The sequence below is a fragment of the Aethalodelphis obliquidens genome, unplaced genomic scaffold (genome assembly GCF_003676395.1).
Source record: "Aethalodelphis obliquidens isolate GAN/ISIS:26980383/991018 unplaced genomic scaffold, ASM367639v1 scaffold28, whole genome shotgun sequence".
Lineage (NCBI taxonomy): Eukaryota > Metazoa > Chordata > Mammalia > Artiodactyla > Delphinidae > Aethalodelphis > Aethalodelphis obliquidens.
In genome coordinates this window covers 6,755,307-6,771,831 of record NW_020837972.1, presented here as the reverse complement: position 1 = coordinate 6,771,831, position 16,525 = coordinate 6,755,307, and the positions used below count along the sequence as shown (strand labels likewise).

The following is a 16,525-nucleotide window of genomic DNA, read 5'->3' as shown; positions in this document are numbered from 1 at the left end:
TCTGAGTCATTAAGGAAGACGCGTGTTCGGGTGATGCCAGGACTGTGTACCATTGTGGTGGAGAACCGTCTTCTGTCAATAAAGGCTGAACGCAGCTCTGTGGCGTGGGTGGGTGGGTGGGGTTGACGGGGGAGGGAGGCGTAAAGGACAACAGCGCCCCTCGCCCCTCACAGCAGAGATACCCCCCTTACAGATGGGAAAACCGAGGCCCAGAGAGGGAACACTGAGCCCAGGTCTTCTGATGCCAGGTTCCCATTGTGCCAGACACTGGGAGGACTTTGTCGTTATCGGTAAAATTAGCCTGGCCGCCGGTCACCATCCCATGGTGCCAGGCTCTGGATGGGCATTCGCTTACTGTTCAGAAGGCGAGGCTCAGAGAGGTTGGGTAGGACTCGGGATCCAGTGAGGAGGCAGGACTGAGTCCGTGTGTGCCAGGTCCAGAGCCCGAGCTCAGCAGCATTCCCCAGAGCTGGCTCTCGGTGCCCGCCTGGGGTCAGAGAAGGCAGCAAGGTGGGAGGAGGGGGCACCCTTTTCAGCACCAGGCCCTGCGCCAGTCACTGCTGTAAACTAGCTCATTCCATCCTCGCTACAACCCTAAGAGGCGTGTCTTACTAGTTATTACACCCATTTTGCAGACGGAGAAACTGAGGCTCAGAGGACTAATGGAGGTGACTTGCCACCCAAGGTAACAGCAAAAGGGCATATTAATTAGGAGTTGGTTGAACTCTTAAGCCCACCCAGGAAGGGGCTTGCAGCCTCACTGGGGAGACCAGATTCACACACATGCAACAATTAGCAAGTAGGGGAGGTAGGGGATGATGGGGCTGTGGGTGGTATCGGGAAGTGCTGAAGGGGGCCCCACCTCAGTGGAGAACAGGCAGGCCGCAGGGAGGGGGTGCCTGAAGCAGCCCTGGGATGCCTTTCTCTCCCCAGCACCCCTCTTCCTCAGCTTGGCTCCAGGGTGGCCCTGTTGACTGAGGCCTGACCAATAAGAGCATCACAACCCCCGGGCATCTCCGGTGACTGACTGGGGGGCAAGTGACTCAGGCCATACTGGTCACAGCCAATAAGCATCACCTGGGGGCTCTGTAGAAGCTCTGAGACACAGGGGTGCCCTCCTCCTGGGGTGCTAAGCTGGGAGGATGGCGGCTGAGTGGCTGGATCACCACGTGGAGAGGGCTGGGGAGCCCTTTCTTGAGTCGCATCCATTCCTTACCACAGGCAAATGGGGCCAGGTATGTACAGAGTCAGGGCAAAAATGCCAAGGCCACAGGGTCACGGGCTCTGGGCAAGAGCCCCAGTCACAGCCAGAACCCCACCTGTGCAGGGACCACACTGACGCCAGAAGAAAGCATAGAGGAGAGACGGAGGAATGAGGCTTAATTGAGGGTTTCTCTGCAGTTGGCCAACTAATGGGAGAAACATACTCATTGCCACCCTTTGAGGGCCCGCCGTGTGCATCGTGGAGTTAAACACTGCTCCCGCAGCATCTCCCTGAAACAGCACAACCAGACACCCAGCCAGTGGGATGGTCCCATTTCCCAGATGAGAAAACTGAGTCTCAGATCATGATTGTGCAGCTTTTCTTCCCCCTCCACGAGAAATCACCCACAGTCTAACAACAAAAAGACAAATAACACTGGCTTAGGAGCAGAGGGGGCTTACTCCATGCTACAATGTGCACTATGACACAGTGTATCTTATTTTTCCCTCCTACTCCCCATGGTGTAAAGCCGCCACCCCCTGTGGTGGGCAAAATAATGGCCCCCAAAGGCAGCCACATACTAATCGCCAGCACCTGTGACTGTATGCTACGTGGCAAGGGGAATTAGGGTAGCAGATGGAATCAATGTTGCTCATCAGCTGCCCTTAAGCTGGGAGAACAGCCTGGATTATCCAGGTGGGCCCAATGTAATCACAGGCTCAAAGTAGAAGAGGGAAGTCAATGTCAAGCTCTGAAGATGGAACGAGGCCTCTAGAAGCTTCAAAAGCCAAGAAAACAGATTCTCCCTTAGAGCTTCTAGAAGGACTGCAGCCTTGCCAGCACCCTGATTTTAGCCCAGCGAGACCTATTTCGGACTCCTGACCTCCAGAACTGTAAGAGAATAAACTTGTGTTGTTTTTAAGCCACCGAGTTTGTGCTAATTGTTACAGCAGCCGTAGAAAACAAACACACCCCCATTTTACAGAAGAGGAAACGGAGGCTCAGAGAGGCCGAGTAGCTTACCTGTGATTAGCAAGGGGTAGAGATGGGATTCCGATGACACTCTGCTTCCCCACGGTCAGTCGTCTGTCTCAGAGGGCTCAGTGGACACTGTCTACTTGCTGGTTTAAAAAGGAGCCAACGCAGTGGTTCAGAGTCCGCCTGCCGATGCAGGGGACACGGGTTCGTGCCCCGGTCCGGGAAGATCCCACATGCCGCGGAGCTGCTGGGCCCGTGAGCCATGGCCGCTGAGCCTGCGTGTCCGGAGCCTGTGCTCCGCGGCGGGAGAGGCCACAACAGTGAGAGGCCCGCGTACCGCAAAATACATAAATAAATAAATAAATAAATAAAATAAAAAGGAGCCAAAACTCTGAGGTTACGCTGCTGGGATTTAACCCTGGGTCTGTAGATCTCCTGGCCCCTTCCACGGCACCGTACTGCCTGGTGTAGTGTTTGCTCCTGAAAGGCAGCTGGTGGAGGTTAGAGGAAGGATAAAAGGTCAGAAGTAGGAGATGAGGTGGTGCCTCTGGAGGATGCTGGTTGTACCGATGCCGTTCCTCTGGGTACAGATGCTGAACCTTCCATCTCCAGAGTCACAGTCCCCCGAGTGCAGGGGTAGCAGGGCAAAGACTAAATAGGCAGCTGAAACACGGGAAACTTCATTGGCGGAAGGAAGGGAGGCAGGGCAACCGGGGGAGGAGCAACTGAGTGGGCAGCGGAAGCGGAGGCAGAGGAATTGGGAATTTACAGGCTCGCTGGTGGGGTCTGTACATCCCGCCCAAGATGTCTGAGGGATGCAAGGAAAAAGGTTCAATGTCTTTTGAGTTAAAATGGCTTCTAGGCTCCACCCAACAGGATGGCTACCATAAAAAAACAACAAACAGAAAACAACATGGGTTAATGAGGATGCGAACACATCAGAACCCTCGTGCAGTGACGGTGGGAATGTAAAATGGTGTAGCCCCACGGAAACCGGCGACTGTTCCTCAAACACTTAAATACAGATTTGCCACGTGACCCAGCAATTCCCCTCTGGGAATATACCCAAAAGAAAAGAAGTGAAAGTAGAGACTCGAACAGATATTTGCCATTCATGTTCATAGCAGCACTATTCACAGCAGCCCAAGTGTCCATCGACGGATGATGGATAAACAAAATGTGATCTATATAATGATGGAATTGTTCAACCTCAAAAAGGAAGGCAATCCTGACACCTGCTACAGCATAAATGAACCTTGAGTACATTATACGAAATGAAATAAGCCAGTCACAAAAAGACAAATACTGTATGATTCTACTTCTATGAGGCACCTAGAATAGCTAAGTTCAGAGAGACAGAAAGTAGACAGAATTGTAGCATCCACCTCAAAAGCTCATGGGATTGCACGGGACGAGGCCAGGGCACTGGAGGTAGCCAGTTGCCGTCACCCTGAGCATTCAGTTTAGACCCGGGCTGCCCACCCAGGCCTCTGTGCACACTCAGGGGTCTGATCCTTTCTCCCTTCCCTGGAGGCGCCTGTGCTAAGTCTCTCGAGGGAAGAAAAGTCGACCTCATCAGGGAAAGTCTGTTCAGCTGCCGGCAGACAGCAGCTTGCGTCCATGTTTGAAATTGAGCTGCAAGCATGAAGTGGTCCCCCGCTCCCCCGGTGGCCTTCGGGAGGGGAAGTCAAATCAGAGCTTTGTCCTCCTGAGATAGGGGCTTGCACAAGATCTCAGTGGTTGTCGGAGAATGGGCAGTGATTCCCCAGTGAGGCGGCCTGCTTTCTCTGGTCCAAATAAGCCAAGGTCAAAGTACTTCCTTCAAAAAATTATTCATTCCACACATTTCCCGGCAGGTTCCTCCGCCCACTGTTCCTGGGTAGCAGCTAGTCATCGACTTATCATCCCTCCCAAACCAGCAGGGCCTCCCCCCAACAGAAAGCATTCAGTTCCCAAAGCAGCATGGACTCTTCCCTGCCCCCTCCAGTCTCAGGATGCGACAACGGCTAATTTATCTTTCTCCCACCCCTCACTGCACCCACACCACCTTCATCGGCCAGAGCTGTCATTGGCCGACGGCCTCAAACATCCTCCAGCATCCCAGCTTGTAGGGGCTTCCCCGGGCAACCTCGCTGGCCTCCAGGTTGGACAGGTGTAATGTTTGGTGTCCTCAAACTGCCCATCACAGCAGTGGAGGGTGGCCAACTCCCTCCCATCACTGGCACCCAGGGACAGATGGACGGGGCCAGAAGGGTCGCAGGTCCTGATGCTGTGCGGCCTTCAGGTACTGGCGGATGCAGCGCGAAACCCTCCCTGAGCGAATCAGTGTGGTCCTCGTGCTCCAGTCCTCGGGAACCAACAGCTCTGTCCATCAGGGCCAGATCCCACCGACGGACATTGAGGCAAGAGGCGAAACAGTGAAGGTGACCCGAAGGGCCCTGCAAGGCAGGTGATAGCAAGCACAGTGGTGACACCTGTGAGCAAGATGGGCTGCGAGTTTGGAGAAGGCTTTCCTTCTCTTCTTTGTCCTCCCAACCTGGGCTGGAGGATGCCTGCCTCTTCATGCACCCTCCAGGACATGGGAGGGTTCGTCCTCTCCTCCTCGGAGGGAAGGGGCAGGCAGAGGGCTGTGAATCACATAAAAGAAGTCTCCCAATGCCCTTGAACCTACGGCTATGCAATTCTCTGCTAATGAGAGAACTAAGCCTGGTAATGGGACGCTGCTAGTGACTCACTACTAGGGGCCACGTGGGGAGCAAAATACCATTTTACGCTCTTAATAAAAAATCATTCATACCCTTTCCTGGGTGACGCAACAGGATCCGAATAAGCACCATTACAAAAATAGGTTTTCTCTTGTCTTGTCTCTATTTTTCTTGCTTTGTTATGCTGCTATAAGATGATTACATCATGAGCTGGTCTCAGAGTAAAAATAATAAGATTCTATGCTCTGATATAAAATGAGCCTAAAAAGAACACCTGGATCCCACAAAGCAGGCACCGGAAAGTGGCTGGAAACTGGGGTGTCTGGGTTCAATTCAATTCAGTGACGCAGCAAAATGTCTTAAGAGACAAAACACAGACTTGCCAACAATGGAGAGGAGGTGATTTCTGCTTGGAAGGGGCCACTTCTGAGCCTTTTATTGAAACAGGAGCGACTTGGGGGTCAGCAGCCTTGCAGCAGTTTTAAAAAGCGAATTCCCAAGGTGCAGGCGAGGGCCTGCAGTCAGCAGATCCGTGCGGTTTCTCTTGCCCGTGGACCTGCAAGTGGCCAGCAGGACCGGGGTCAGGTGGAGGCCGGGCTGTCCATGGTGGACAGGAGGTGAATGATCTGGGCCCGCTCGGCCGGGCTGACGTGCTGACATATGTACACCACGGAGTCCACGGCCACCTCGGGGTTTTCTTGAACCAGGCTGCATGGGAGGGGAAAGAAGGGTGAGGTCATTCCTGCCCCTGAGTTCAGTGGGCCCTACGGCAGCCCCAGATCCCTGTGCAGGGCCCCTTCCCATTCCTGGGGCGGGGGGCAGCCAACCACCCAGAGCTCCCAACACTCTTCCTGCTGTGGTCACTGTCACACGAGTCCTGGCTTTTGCGCTCGCTGACAAGTCCAAGAGGTGGGTGGGCAGGCGGGGCGGGCACTCACCCTCGGATGGTCTTGAGGACAGAGTCTCGCTTCAAGTACTCTATGTTCTCGCGGATGGTGGAGCGCAGCCCCTCTCCCGCCTGCCAGTGCTGCTCCAGCCACTGCACTGCCGTCTGGTTGTTGTCCCACAGGTAGGCCTGGGGAGCGAACAGAGACTGCGTCAGGGAGGGACACCCTGCCGGGCGGGGCTCCCCCTCGGGCCCCCCTTGGCCCCCGCCTGCCAGCCCACCCATCTCTGCCCCAGGACCTTGACGGCCCCCTCCATCTCCATGAACCAGCGGCGCAGCATGGACTGGACGTGCACGTGGCTGAGGTCGCTGCAGGCCTGCAGGACCTCCTGCTTGACCTGGTCCTCCAGCAGCAGGCGACGCAGACGCCAGTACAGGAAGGTGCGGGCGGTCTTCCAATCCAGGATGTCCTGTGGACAAGCCCCGGGCCTGAGCCCCCAGAAACGGTGGGGCGGGGGACTCGGGAGGTTGCCGGGGCCCGGCCCTGTGCTGGGGAAGGCTCTGGGACCATTCCCATTTTACAGGCTGGGAAACTGAGGCTTGGAGAGGCGGCAGAGGCAGGACACTGCCAGGTCTCTAGGCTGCCTCTCCTGGAGAACAAACCTGGCGCCCACGTCCACCTCCAGACACAGAACACGGGCTCACCAGAGGTACGGAGGGCTTAGGCGAGGTAGGAAGGAGCACGGGATGCAGGGGGAGCAGGACTGGGGATGTCCTCGTGGGGACAGGGCAATAGGGCGGGGTTGTGATGGTCAGTGGTGGGTGAATGCAGGGTGGGAACAATGGTTCCCAAATCTGGACCTGCAGTTCTAAACACACACAGAGGTTAGACTGGTGGTTCCCAAACTTGGCTACTTATTGGAATCTCTTGGGGATCTGAAAAAAAAAAAATACTGATGTCTGGCTTCTCCCCACTCCCACCACCCATATTCTGATTTAATTGGTCTGGAAAGCCACCTAGGCACTAGGATTTTTTTGTTTTAAAGCTCCCCAGGTGATTCTAACGTGTGGCATTTGACTCATCCCAAAGCCCTGAGCCCAAATATCCTCTGTGTGTTGGAAACCAGGTGACCTTAGGATGGGCCATTCGCGCCGACCCTAGAGCTGCAGGCTCTTACAGAGATGGTACCCTTCTCCAACATCCTGCTGGGCTTGTCGTGGAGGTCGGCGAACTGCACCGCCACCTGGTGGTAGATGGGCAGCAGCAGGTCCTCCCGGGCCTTCAGCTGGCCCTCCAGCTCCTTGCGGTGCTTGTCGGAGAGCTCAGACATTCCTGCAGGCAAGGGCAAGAACCAGGGTGGGCAAGACAGGCCTCAGCTTTAACTCTGATAATGCCCAGAAGTCAAGTCGCTCGTGCAGCCTCAAAAATGCACCCAGAGTTGCAAGACAGCATTCAACACGCAACTTCAAATTTATCCCCTTTTATCAGGCCCGCTGTGCTTACAGGACACTATCAGTTACCATTTGTAATATATATGGTAAAATCTAAGGGGGAATATTATAAACAAGTCTATGCCAATTCGATAATTTAGATGAAACAGACCAATTCCTTGAAATATACAAACTATGAAAGCTCACCTAAGAGGAAACAGATTAAACTGAACATTCCTATATATAATAAAGGAGTTGAATTTGTAGTTAGAAACCTGCTATCAAAGATTTAAAGACATAGTGCCAATTCAAACTCAGAAAATAGGAGGAAACACTTCTCAACTCGCCCTGTGATATCAGCATTACCCTGATACCAAATCAAAGAAATTATACACCCGTCATCACCATCATCATAAATCCTGTGAATTTATGATGACACAGATCAGTTATCAGTTATAAAGACACTGACACCTAACATGGACTTTTAAAGAGAATTACACCTAAAGTTACAAGTGAAACAAAGCTGTCACTCAAACAAAAATATGTCTGATGGAAAAATTCTAAAGGGTAATTTTGCTACCAAAATTCTAATGTTTCTTATTGGCTCGAAATACTTCAATTATTATATCTTGTGTGTGCCGAGAAATACATTCACTAAGGCATAGTGTATATTTTTTAATGTTAAAGGAGTTGATACACTGTATGTGAACATTTAAAATATCTCATAATTTTTGCTGCTGTGTTTTGGTATGTCTTCACTATTTTTAACATACCAGAAACCTCCAGCAATGAGAGGGCTGAGCCTCTGTTGACCTCTGAGAAGGGATTCATTTCAGACCCACTCACCTAGCTGTTCCACAAGCTTCTGGTAAATTGGGTCGATTCTTCTCATGGTCTTTACCAGATCTTTCTTCCGGTACTTAATCTCCACTGTTCCCTCTGGCTCCAGAACACTCGCTCTGAAAAAAACAGCAGCAGGGGGGGTGGTGTGTGAGATGTCCCCCAGCAAGCGACAGCCAGAGGACACAGCAGGGGGAGGCAAGACAGCCAGGAAATCTGGTGTCAGTCCTCTGCTCTTTCATTGACTCACTGTGTGACCCTGGGCAAGTCACTTCCCCTCTCTGGTCATCTGCTTCTACATCCATAGAATGAAGAACTAAACCAGCTTTTAAAATAAAGTGTTCTGGGACTTCCCTGGCCGTCCAGCGGTTCACACTCCGTGCTTCCACTGCAGGGGGTGCGGGTTTGATTCCTGGTCGGGGAACTAAGATCTCACATGCCTCATGGTGAGGCCAAAAAGTAAAAAATGGAATGGACTATTCTGAACTCTGGAAGGCCCTTTCAGCTCCAAGAGCCTATGACTTTCTCCAGAACAACATAAGCCTCGAGCTCTTCAGCCACAGTCCTTTGTGGCCTTCCTAATCTCTGCTCTCCTAGGGCCAGGGTACTGTTTCTGATCTCTTTAAAGCACACAAAGGCACACGGAGGGATCCAAGGTATGAGTGACCCTCTCATTCCCAACTCTCTCACTCACCCCTCAGGCTCCCCCTGCCCCCTTTTCTTTTGATAGCTTGGAAACCCTGAGCAATACTATATGTAGCTCTGAGCTTCCTGGTGGCCAGAGTGAAAAGTTAATGATGGCCCCATTCAAGGCTGTTCTCGTCCTGAGTCTGCCGGGAGGGTGATCTCAGCAGCCTTCCATGAAGGTCTAGGGCCACTGAAGGCAGGGCAGGTTTGGCTCATTTGCACCATATCACAATGCCTAACCCACCACCTGAGACATAGGAGGTACCTAATAAATATTCATTGGATTAAGGAATGAATAAGGGAATAGACACAGGAAGAAGGTGCCTATCTATATTTTGGGCAGAACTACTCTTGAAGCTTTTAGAGTCTACACAGCATTTGGCATAGTCTTCATTTTGAAGGCACTCAAACACTGAGTTGCAAGTATTATTGTAATTATCCTTTCTGTAAGAGTTCCTGGGATGAATTCCTGATTCAAAAAAAAAAAAAGTGCCAAGAAGGTTTCTCTCCCCTGAAGAACTGGTATCCTGTCATGCAAGTATTCATTCAGTCATTTGTTTGGCCAGTATTTCCCAAGCACCCACTAGGAGTCAGGCACTGTACTGGGCCCTGGGTTATATAAAACTGAAAAAAGAGCTCTACAGAAGAGCTTTGGGAGAGACTCAGAGTCTAGTAAGAACTAGATGACTGGTCATATTTCCCTTTTCATCCTGGCTGCCAGGAAGCTCAGATGCTTTGGGTCTTTCTTAATTTGATTGCAAACTTCCTTGGGAAGCAGGTGAGTATAAGTGATGAAAGAAGAGACAATTCCTCCACCACTTCTGGGCTCCAGCCACTAATTCTACTGAGACCATCCAGTCGCACACTGGATGCTAGTTTCAGATTGGTAAAACTGGAGGCTCTCTGTCCCTTCAGAAACTCAGAACACCCCTGTGATCCTCAAACCAGTGGCTCAAAGGTGATGGGGCCTAAGGACTGGGAGTGAGAACAAGAAAAGGCTAAGGTGGGTTGGGGGTGGTGCATCCACCTGCTCTCTCTGTCCGCGTATATTTCTATGCACAGTGGGTTGATGGAGGTGTCCATGACCGCCCAGGAGCCTCCCCGGAGCTCCGCGCAGGGCGGGATGTAGATCAGGACAGGCTGTTTGTACTTCCGGAGGCCATCCACAATGTAGGCTCCAAACTTCAGCACCTGGTCGTACATGTCTGAAAGGCAAGGCAGCCGCCCGGTGAGGTGACTGCAGGCCCCGGTCTTCGCTGTCCTGGGGGTTCTGGGAGAGCGTGGTCAGCTGGGAGGCTGTACAGCGCTACGGAAAGACTCTCACTGGGCCGAGAGGCAGGAACCGGCCCAGGCACAGATTGCTCCCTAAGTGCTCACGGGACCTTGGACGGGTCCCCCTCCCTTCCTGGGCCTCAGTGTCCGCACCTGGAAAAGGAGGCACAGAACGATTTCTAAGATTCCTTCCAGCTCTGATTCCGAGATGCACCTGGCCTGTCCCACTATTCCCAGAACAGAACCCTCCCCAACAATAACACAGGCCCTTCCCTCCTGTCCACAGGTAGATGGTCCTTATTTTCTACCAAGAGGCGTCCATCCAGTACCAGGCACCCTACATGGTAACAACAACACCATAACAAAATCCACCATAATCACACTGAGAGTAAACACCACGTGCCAGTGATGGGCTCAGCGAGGCCTCACCTTGGCCCTTGAGTTGGTCCTATTCTTACTCCCCTCATAGAGGAAGGAAACTGCGGCTCGGAGCAGTCACCCACCCAGCAAGGATTCAGACCAGGTCTGCCGGCCCCCGTCCGGCTCTTTCCTCAACATCCCACTGATGGTCACTGTATCTTGAAATGCGCTTGGTGGCTTCAGAAGCACTTGCCTGACTGTCAGGTCACTGATGCTCACGGCAGCCCCCTGAGGAGGGCAGGCGCCTTCTCCCCATCTTACCAAGCGGGGAGGTGACAGCCCAGGTCACCGGGCAGCTTCCCGGGGCCGCCCCTGCCTCCCCTGCCACTCCTGGTGTGACCGTGACCTCTAGCAAGTCACACCAGGCACCCTCAGTTCCTCAACTGTAAAACGGGCAGCGTTACCTGAATGGCTCAGGGTTGGGGGAGCTGAGCTAAAGTGATGGTGGGACCCCGAGGGGGCTGTCCTGAGTGCCGACCCCGAGGCTTCAGGGCACCCACAAGGAAGGCCACTTTACCTTTCATGCCACCGGAGAAGCCCCTCCAGTTGGCAAAGATCATGAGGGGCAACTTCTCCCGGTTGAAATCCTGGATGGCCTGCGCCGTCTTGTAGGCCGAGTCTGGGAACCACACCTGGCCGGCCTGCTGGATTATCTGCAACACAGAGTGGCCTGGGTCCGATTCCGCTGTGCAAGGGCAGCCCCGGAACACGGGACGGCCACACACTTCACCCCGGAGGACAGGCAGTCTGATCTGAGTTGGCACCTAGCCAACAGCTCGTCTGTAACCCTCAGACATGTGACCCTCACGCTGCAGCCCAGGGAGGTTCCCGTTGCCCACTGACAGGCACAAGCTAGAAGAGGCCACTGAGTGGGGTCCGAGGACCTGCCCTCTGACTTCTGAACTCCTCCCAGTATGCGGTGTGGCCCACCCTAGAAACAGCAACAGCGATGGGGGCTGGAGGTGGGAGGGAGTCCTAGGGACCCGTCATCCTCTGAGGAAGACAGTGCAGAGCATTATGCACCCCATAGAGTGTGCTGAAGCCCCCCCAGGGCCAAGGGCTCCCCTGAGTCTCTGAGCGGGAAAGACAGACATGTGACCACCTAGGACCCACTCTTGTCAGCTGAGCCAGCCAACACAGCAGCCCCAGCAAAACTACCGCGAGACGTCACCTCACACCTGTCAGAATGGCTATCATCAAAAAGTCTACAACAACAAATGTTGGTGAGGATGTGGACGAAAGGGAACCGTCGTACGATGCTGGTGGGAATGTTAATTGGTGCAGCTACTCTGGAAAACAGTAAGGACGTTTCTCAAAAAGCTAAAAATAGAACTAGCATACAATCCGGCACTTCTACTCCTGGGTATATATCCAAAGAAAACAAAAACACTAATTTGAAAAGATAGACGCACCCCAGTGTTCATAGCAGCACTATTTACAATAGCCAAGACATGGAAGGAACCCAAGTGCCCACCAACAGATGAATGGATAAAGAAGATGTGGTATATTTATACAATGGAATACTATTCAACCATTAAAAAGAATGAAATTCTGACATTTGCAGCAATGTGGATGGACCTAGAGAATATTATACTTAGTGAAATAAGTCAGAGAGAGAAAGACAAACACAGGATGATATCACTTATATGTAGAATCTAAAAAATAATACAGATGAACATATATGCAAAACAGAAACAGGCTCACAGGTAGAAAACAAACTAGTGGTTACCGAAGGTGAAAGGGAAGGTGGGAGGGGCATATTAGGGGTATGGGATTAAGAGATACAAACTTCAATGTATAAAATAGATAAGCAACAAGGATCTATTGTATAGCACAGGGAACTATAGCCATTATCTTGTAATAACTTTTAATGGAGCATAATCTATAAAAATGCTGAATCACTGTGCTGTACACCTGAAATGAATATGATAATGTAAGTACACTACACTTCAATTAAAAAAAACCAAAACAACATGAAAATAGCAGCCCCAGCTCCCTGGCCCCTAACCTTGGCCTCGGAATCCAGGTTGGCAGGGTCCGCGGGCACAGCCAACTCCACTGTCCGTGTCTCTGCAGCGATCACTCCGACGGGGATCCCCCCCAGCCTGCAAGGTGGAGCACAAGGGAACTGGAGCGCTGGGCAGCAACCCAGGCAGATTCGGGGACCGGTGGGTCCAGCCAGCCCGAGCTGGTATTCTACACGTGATAGTCTACGGGCATAGGGGCTGGGTCCTGGGTGGCCGGGATGAGGGCATACAGAAGACAGTGCTGTTTTCAATCTGGCAGGTTATTCTACCGGAAGGCAAAGCAGCAGCCCCAAAGCAGTGAAAAGCCTCACAAACTAGCAGGCTGGCAAGGTCCTCTGGGTGACCTTGTTGGGGCAACAGCGGTCATGTTTGGGGGGAGGGTCAGGCCAGTGCAGGGACAGGGGCAACACTGTCCACTAGAACTTTCCTTGATGATGGCCACGTTCTCCATCTGCCTGACCAGTGTGGCAGCCGCGAGCTGCACGTGACCACGGAGCATTTGGAATGCGGCAGGGACAGCGGAGGAACTGAATATGTGTCATGCTCTTTCACTGTAACTCAACTGAATTTGAACTGTCACGTGTGGCCAGCAGCTACCACGGTGGACAGCGTGGGTCCAGACACCACGTCACATCTGGAAAAGGGCTGAGGGATGCTGAGCCTGAAGGAGCTTCAGTCATGGGGAGTCCGTGGCATCGGCATCTATCACCGCTTACCACTGGCTGCCCCCAGCCACATGCAGCACTTAATTACTCTCATTTACACTCTCGACAGTTGTATGAGGCAGGTTTGGGGAGAGCAGTCTTCAGATAAAGAGCTTCCTTATGGAGGGAGGAGTAGATTTCATCTCATGTTTAAAAAACATATTAAAAAAAAAAAACACTTATGGAGAAGCAGCTAAGTTCCAATACTAGGGTTAGTATTTTCATAGTAACTGCAGGGAGGTAAATAATAACAACAATAATGACAGTGATGGGAGCTGCTACCACTGTGGAGTGGTTATGATTTTTTAAAAGCTTTTTATTTATTTATTATTTTTAAATTTTTTGGCCGCGTTGTGTGGCATGCGGGATCTTAGTTCCCTGACCAAGGAGCAAACCTGTGCCCCCTGCAGTGGAAGCGTGGAGTCTTAACCACTGGACCGCCAGGGAACTCCTTTTTTCTATTTTAAGTGCCTAACGTATGTTATCTCTTCTAATCATCACAACAATCCTTTGGGGTGGGGGAGGTGTCGAATTATTACCCCCATTTTACAGATGAGGATGTAAAGGCCCAGAGAGGGTGAATGACAGAGCTCAGGTCCAACTCCAAACCTGGACTGGAAGCAACTACATCGTGTCAGGAATCTGAGTGGTAAATTATGAGGATGCTGCTTTGGGCTCCATATAAAGAGGAACTTTTGGGCAGCTGGAGCGATCCAAAAAGATAAGGGCTACGCCACTGAGGAATGAGAGGCTCCGCTTTCAAAGCATTCGAGCATTTAAGCCTTCTGCCAGCTATGGTCTACAACAGGGGTTCCTGCCTGTGGCCCTCCTGAAATGGGAATTCACAGTTCTGACTGTCTGCGCAGTTTCCGGGGGGAGTACCACCTTCTGATTCCCAAAGGGGTCCATGGCCCCCCTGGCTAGGGAGCCCTGCCCCAGGGGCAGACACGAGGGACAAGGGTGCTGGCCCCCAGCAAGAGGTTGGCTGAGATGCCTAAAGCCACAGACAAACCCAGACTTTATGAAGAAGTTCATCACCCAGAAAACCACCCCCCTGCCCCCCACTGGCTTTTCTTTCAGAAAATCCTGGGGCCAGGAAAAAAGGGTCCCTAGGGGCCACCTAGGAGGAAAGAATCCCTGGCTTTGTACCTGGGAGTCCCAATACCTGGGGAGGCCAGGTGTGTGCTGCCTGCCCCATCCTTAGGGTTACCTTGCTCGTCCCGTGACCACGGTCTGGGCCCAGGGCACCATGATTTCCTTGAAACTGCCCTGGTCGAAGAATCCACTCTGCCAGGATCCCTTCAGGGCTGTGGGCAGAAGGGCAGAAGTCCAGGCCAGGGGCTGGGTTGATAAGGGCCCCCCAGCATCCGCCTGGAGGAGCTGACTGCTCTCCCGTCTCTCTAAGGACAGCCTGACCTTGACAGCCCAAATACCTTTTTTCCTGGAAAACTACACAGATACCGACCCTTCCCCCGCCCCCCAACACACAAAACCAGGGCTGCAAAAAATACAGCAAGTCAGGAATTCAGTCCCTATAGAACATCCAACTATATACATCAACTCCTGTCAAGGCCAAAGACAAGGAGACCCTAATCACCGTCTCTGCCTTTTCTTCCCAAGAGGCAAAGAGAGCTGATGGATGCTTTCGGAAGGTAGGATTTCAAGAAGGGACCACCTGCCCCCAAAAACTCATCCCTGACATGGTGGCTGCAGCTTCAAAACCCTTTAACTGGGAAGAAAGTGTTCAATTTGAGAGAGAGACAGAGAGAGAGAGAGAGAGAGAGAGAGAGAGAGAGAGAGAGAGGGAGGGAGAGAGAGAGAGAGAGAATGAATATGATGATGTCAACTGCAGCCATCCCTGGAGAGGACGTGGGGCCAGGAATCCACACCACAGTGTAAATGACTGCAGTTTGGACACGGGGTGCCAGGTAGCACGAGAGATCTCAAGTTGCAGGAGCGGGAGGTTGGGCTTCTGGGAACAAAGCAGCCCAGCCTCAGTGTCTGCCTGGGGGCTGGCCTGACTAGCCGGAGAAAACTGTCAGTAATGTATCAGGCGTTTTTTAAATCAAGATAAAGCCAGTGCTCGCAGGCGAGAGAGCCCAAGAGAAATGGCAGAGGGAGAAGCAGGGCCTGGGGCTTCTTCTGCTGGCAAGGCCTGGCACGCTCCTGGCAGCACGTCCCCTGCCCCACACAGCTGGATGGGGAGGCCAAGTTCTAAAGGGGACAGCGTGTGAAATTCTAGACTCGGGATTGTGGTAACAGGGGCAGCTCAGCTTTCCTGTTCTGGTTGCTCCGAATGTAATCAAATCCTTCCAGGAGGCCTACCTGTCCCTTTCAGAGAGAGAGAGAGAGAGAGAGAGAGAGAGAGAGAGAGAGAAAGAATTGTGTGTGTGAAAGCATGTGGGTGCACACGGGGGTGTTTGAACATGTGTGTGCACATCTAGCCACGTGAATCTGCAAACGTGGGGACAGAAGAGGCTAAGTTGCTGGTCCTGAGTAAACTCATGGAGAATTACCTTATTAGGTTTAGCCAAATAGAAAAAGAAAGAAAGAGAGAGAGAGGGCGAGAGAGAAGCATTCTTCTCTTTGAAACCCTGATGTCACAGCACCAGAGTTTTCACCTATGTTACCACATTTGGGGAAATTTGGGGAGGGAGGCCATGACCTCTGCTACCCTTCACCTCCATCCATCAGCTCCAGAAACCGGAGGCTGTTTCCACCCCTTCTTGGTCAATAGCTCAGGAAAAGCTTAGAGAAAAATCTCCATTCCTCCACCCCCTTTGCATTCGATCTCTGGTGTATCCCTCTGGGATATCTGACCAAGTAACAGTGCTTCTATCGATACGTTCCTTTATCCCAGGTGCAGAAAAGAAGCCCCAAGACCCAGGTCTCAGGCAAAGCCCTTTAGAACTTACTTGGGTGAGGCCTTCCTGCAAGCAACCACCGGGGGTCATAGGGTGAGCGAGATGGCTGGAATTCAATCTCTCTGTCAATGGGGTCAGTGGGTGTGATGATTGGGACAGGGCTGCGATTATCCTAGAAAAGAAAGCCAGGTCTCCAACTCAGTCCTCTGTGCTTGTCAGTAACATCTGCAGCCTGCTCTTTGCCCTCCTCTCCTCCTCTGGTGGTGATGCCTGCTTACGTGACAGAAGCTCAACCCCAAATAGCTCATCATCACATTTATGAGTAGCATTTGGTGAGGGGGGGCTAGTAAGCGCCGAGCTCGACACATCATGTCACTTAACCATCACGATAACACCCTGGGTGGGTGCTATTGTTACTCTCATTTCACAGATGAGGAAACCGAGGCTCAGGAAGATTAAGAGATGGTCCTGAGGCCTCATTACTATGGAGGAGGAAGCCAAGAATCA

General features: G+C 52.1%; 1 protein-coding gene across 3 annotated transcripts in view; it reads right to left on the bottom strand.

The window, feature by feature from the left end:
• Positions 1-3,268: 3,268 nt before the first annotated feature.
• The window catches only part of ACACB (acetyl-CoA carboxylase beta), a 136,711-nt gene continuing 123,454 nt past the window's right edge, over positions 3,269-16,525 (bottom strand). For all 3 annotated transcript variants that reach the window (XM_027124486.1, XM_027124488.1, XM_027124487.1), the window contains 10 exons: positions 16,070-16,190; positions 14,365-14,461; positions 12,432-12,528; positions 10,941-11,076; positions 9,759-9,936; positions 8,051-8,163; positions 6,952-7,106; positions 6,073-6,243; positions 5,826-5,962; positions 3,269-5,595 (listed from right to left, as the gene is read on the bottom strand). In XM_027124486.1, the coding sequence (XP_026980287.1) occupies positions 5,469-5,595; positions 5,826-5,962; positions 6,073-6,243; positions 6,952-7,106; positions 8,051-8,163; positions 9,759-9,936; positions 10,941-11,076; positions 12,432-12,528; positions 14,365-14,461; positions 16,070-16,190 (1,332 nt within the window). In that variant the 3' untranslated portion in view covers positions 3,269-5,468. The remainder of the gene's footprint in view (positions 5,596-5,825; positions 5,963-6,072; positions 6,244-6,951; positions 7,107-8,050; positions 8,164-9,758; positions 9,937-10,940; positions 11,077-12,431; positions 12,529-14,364; positions 14,462-16,069; positions 16,191-16,525) is intronic.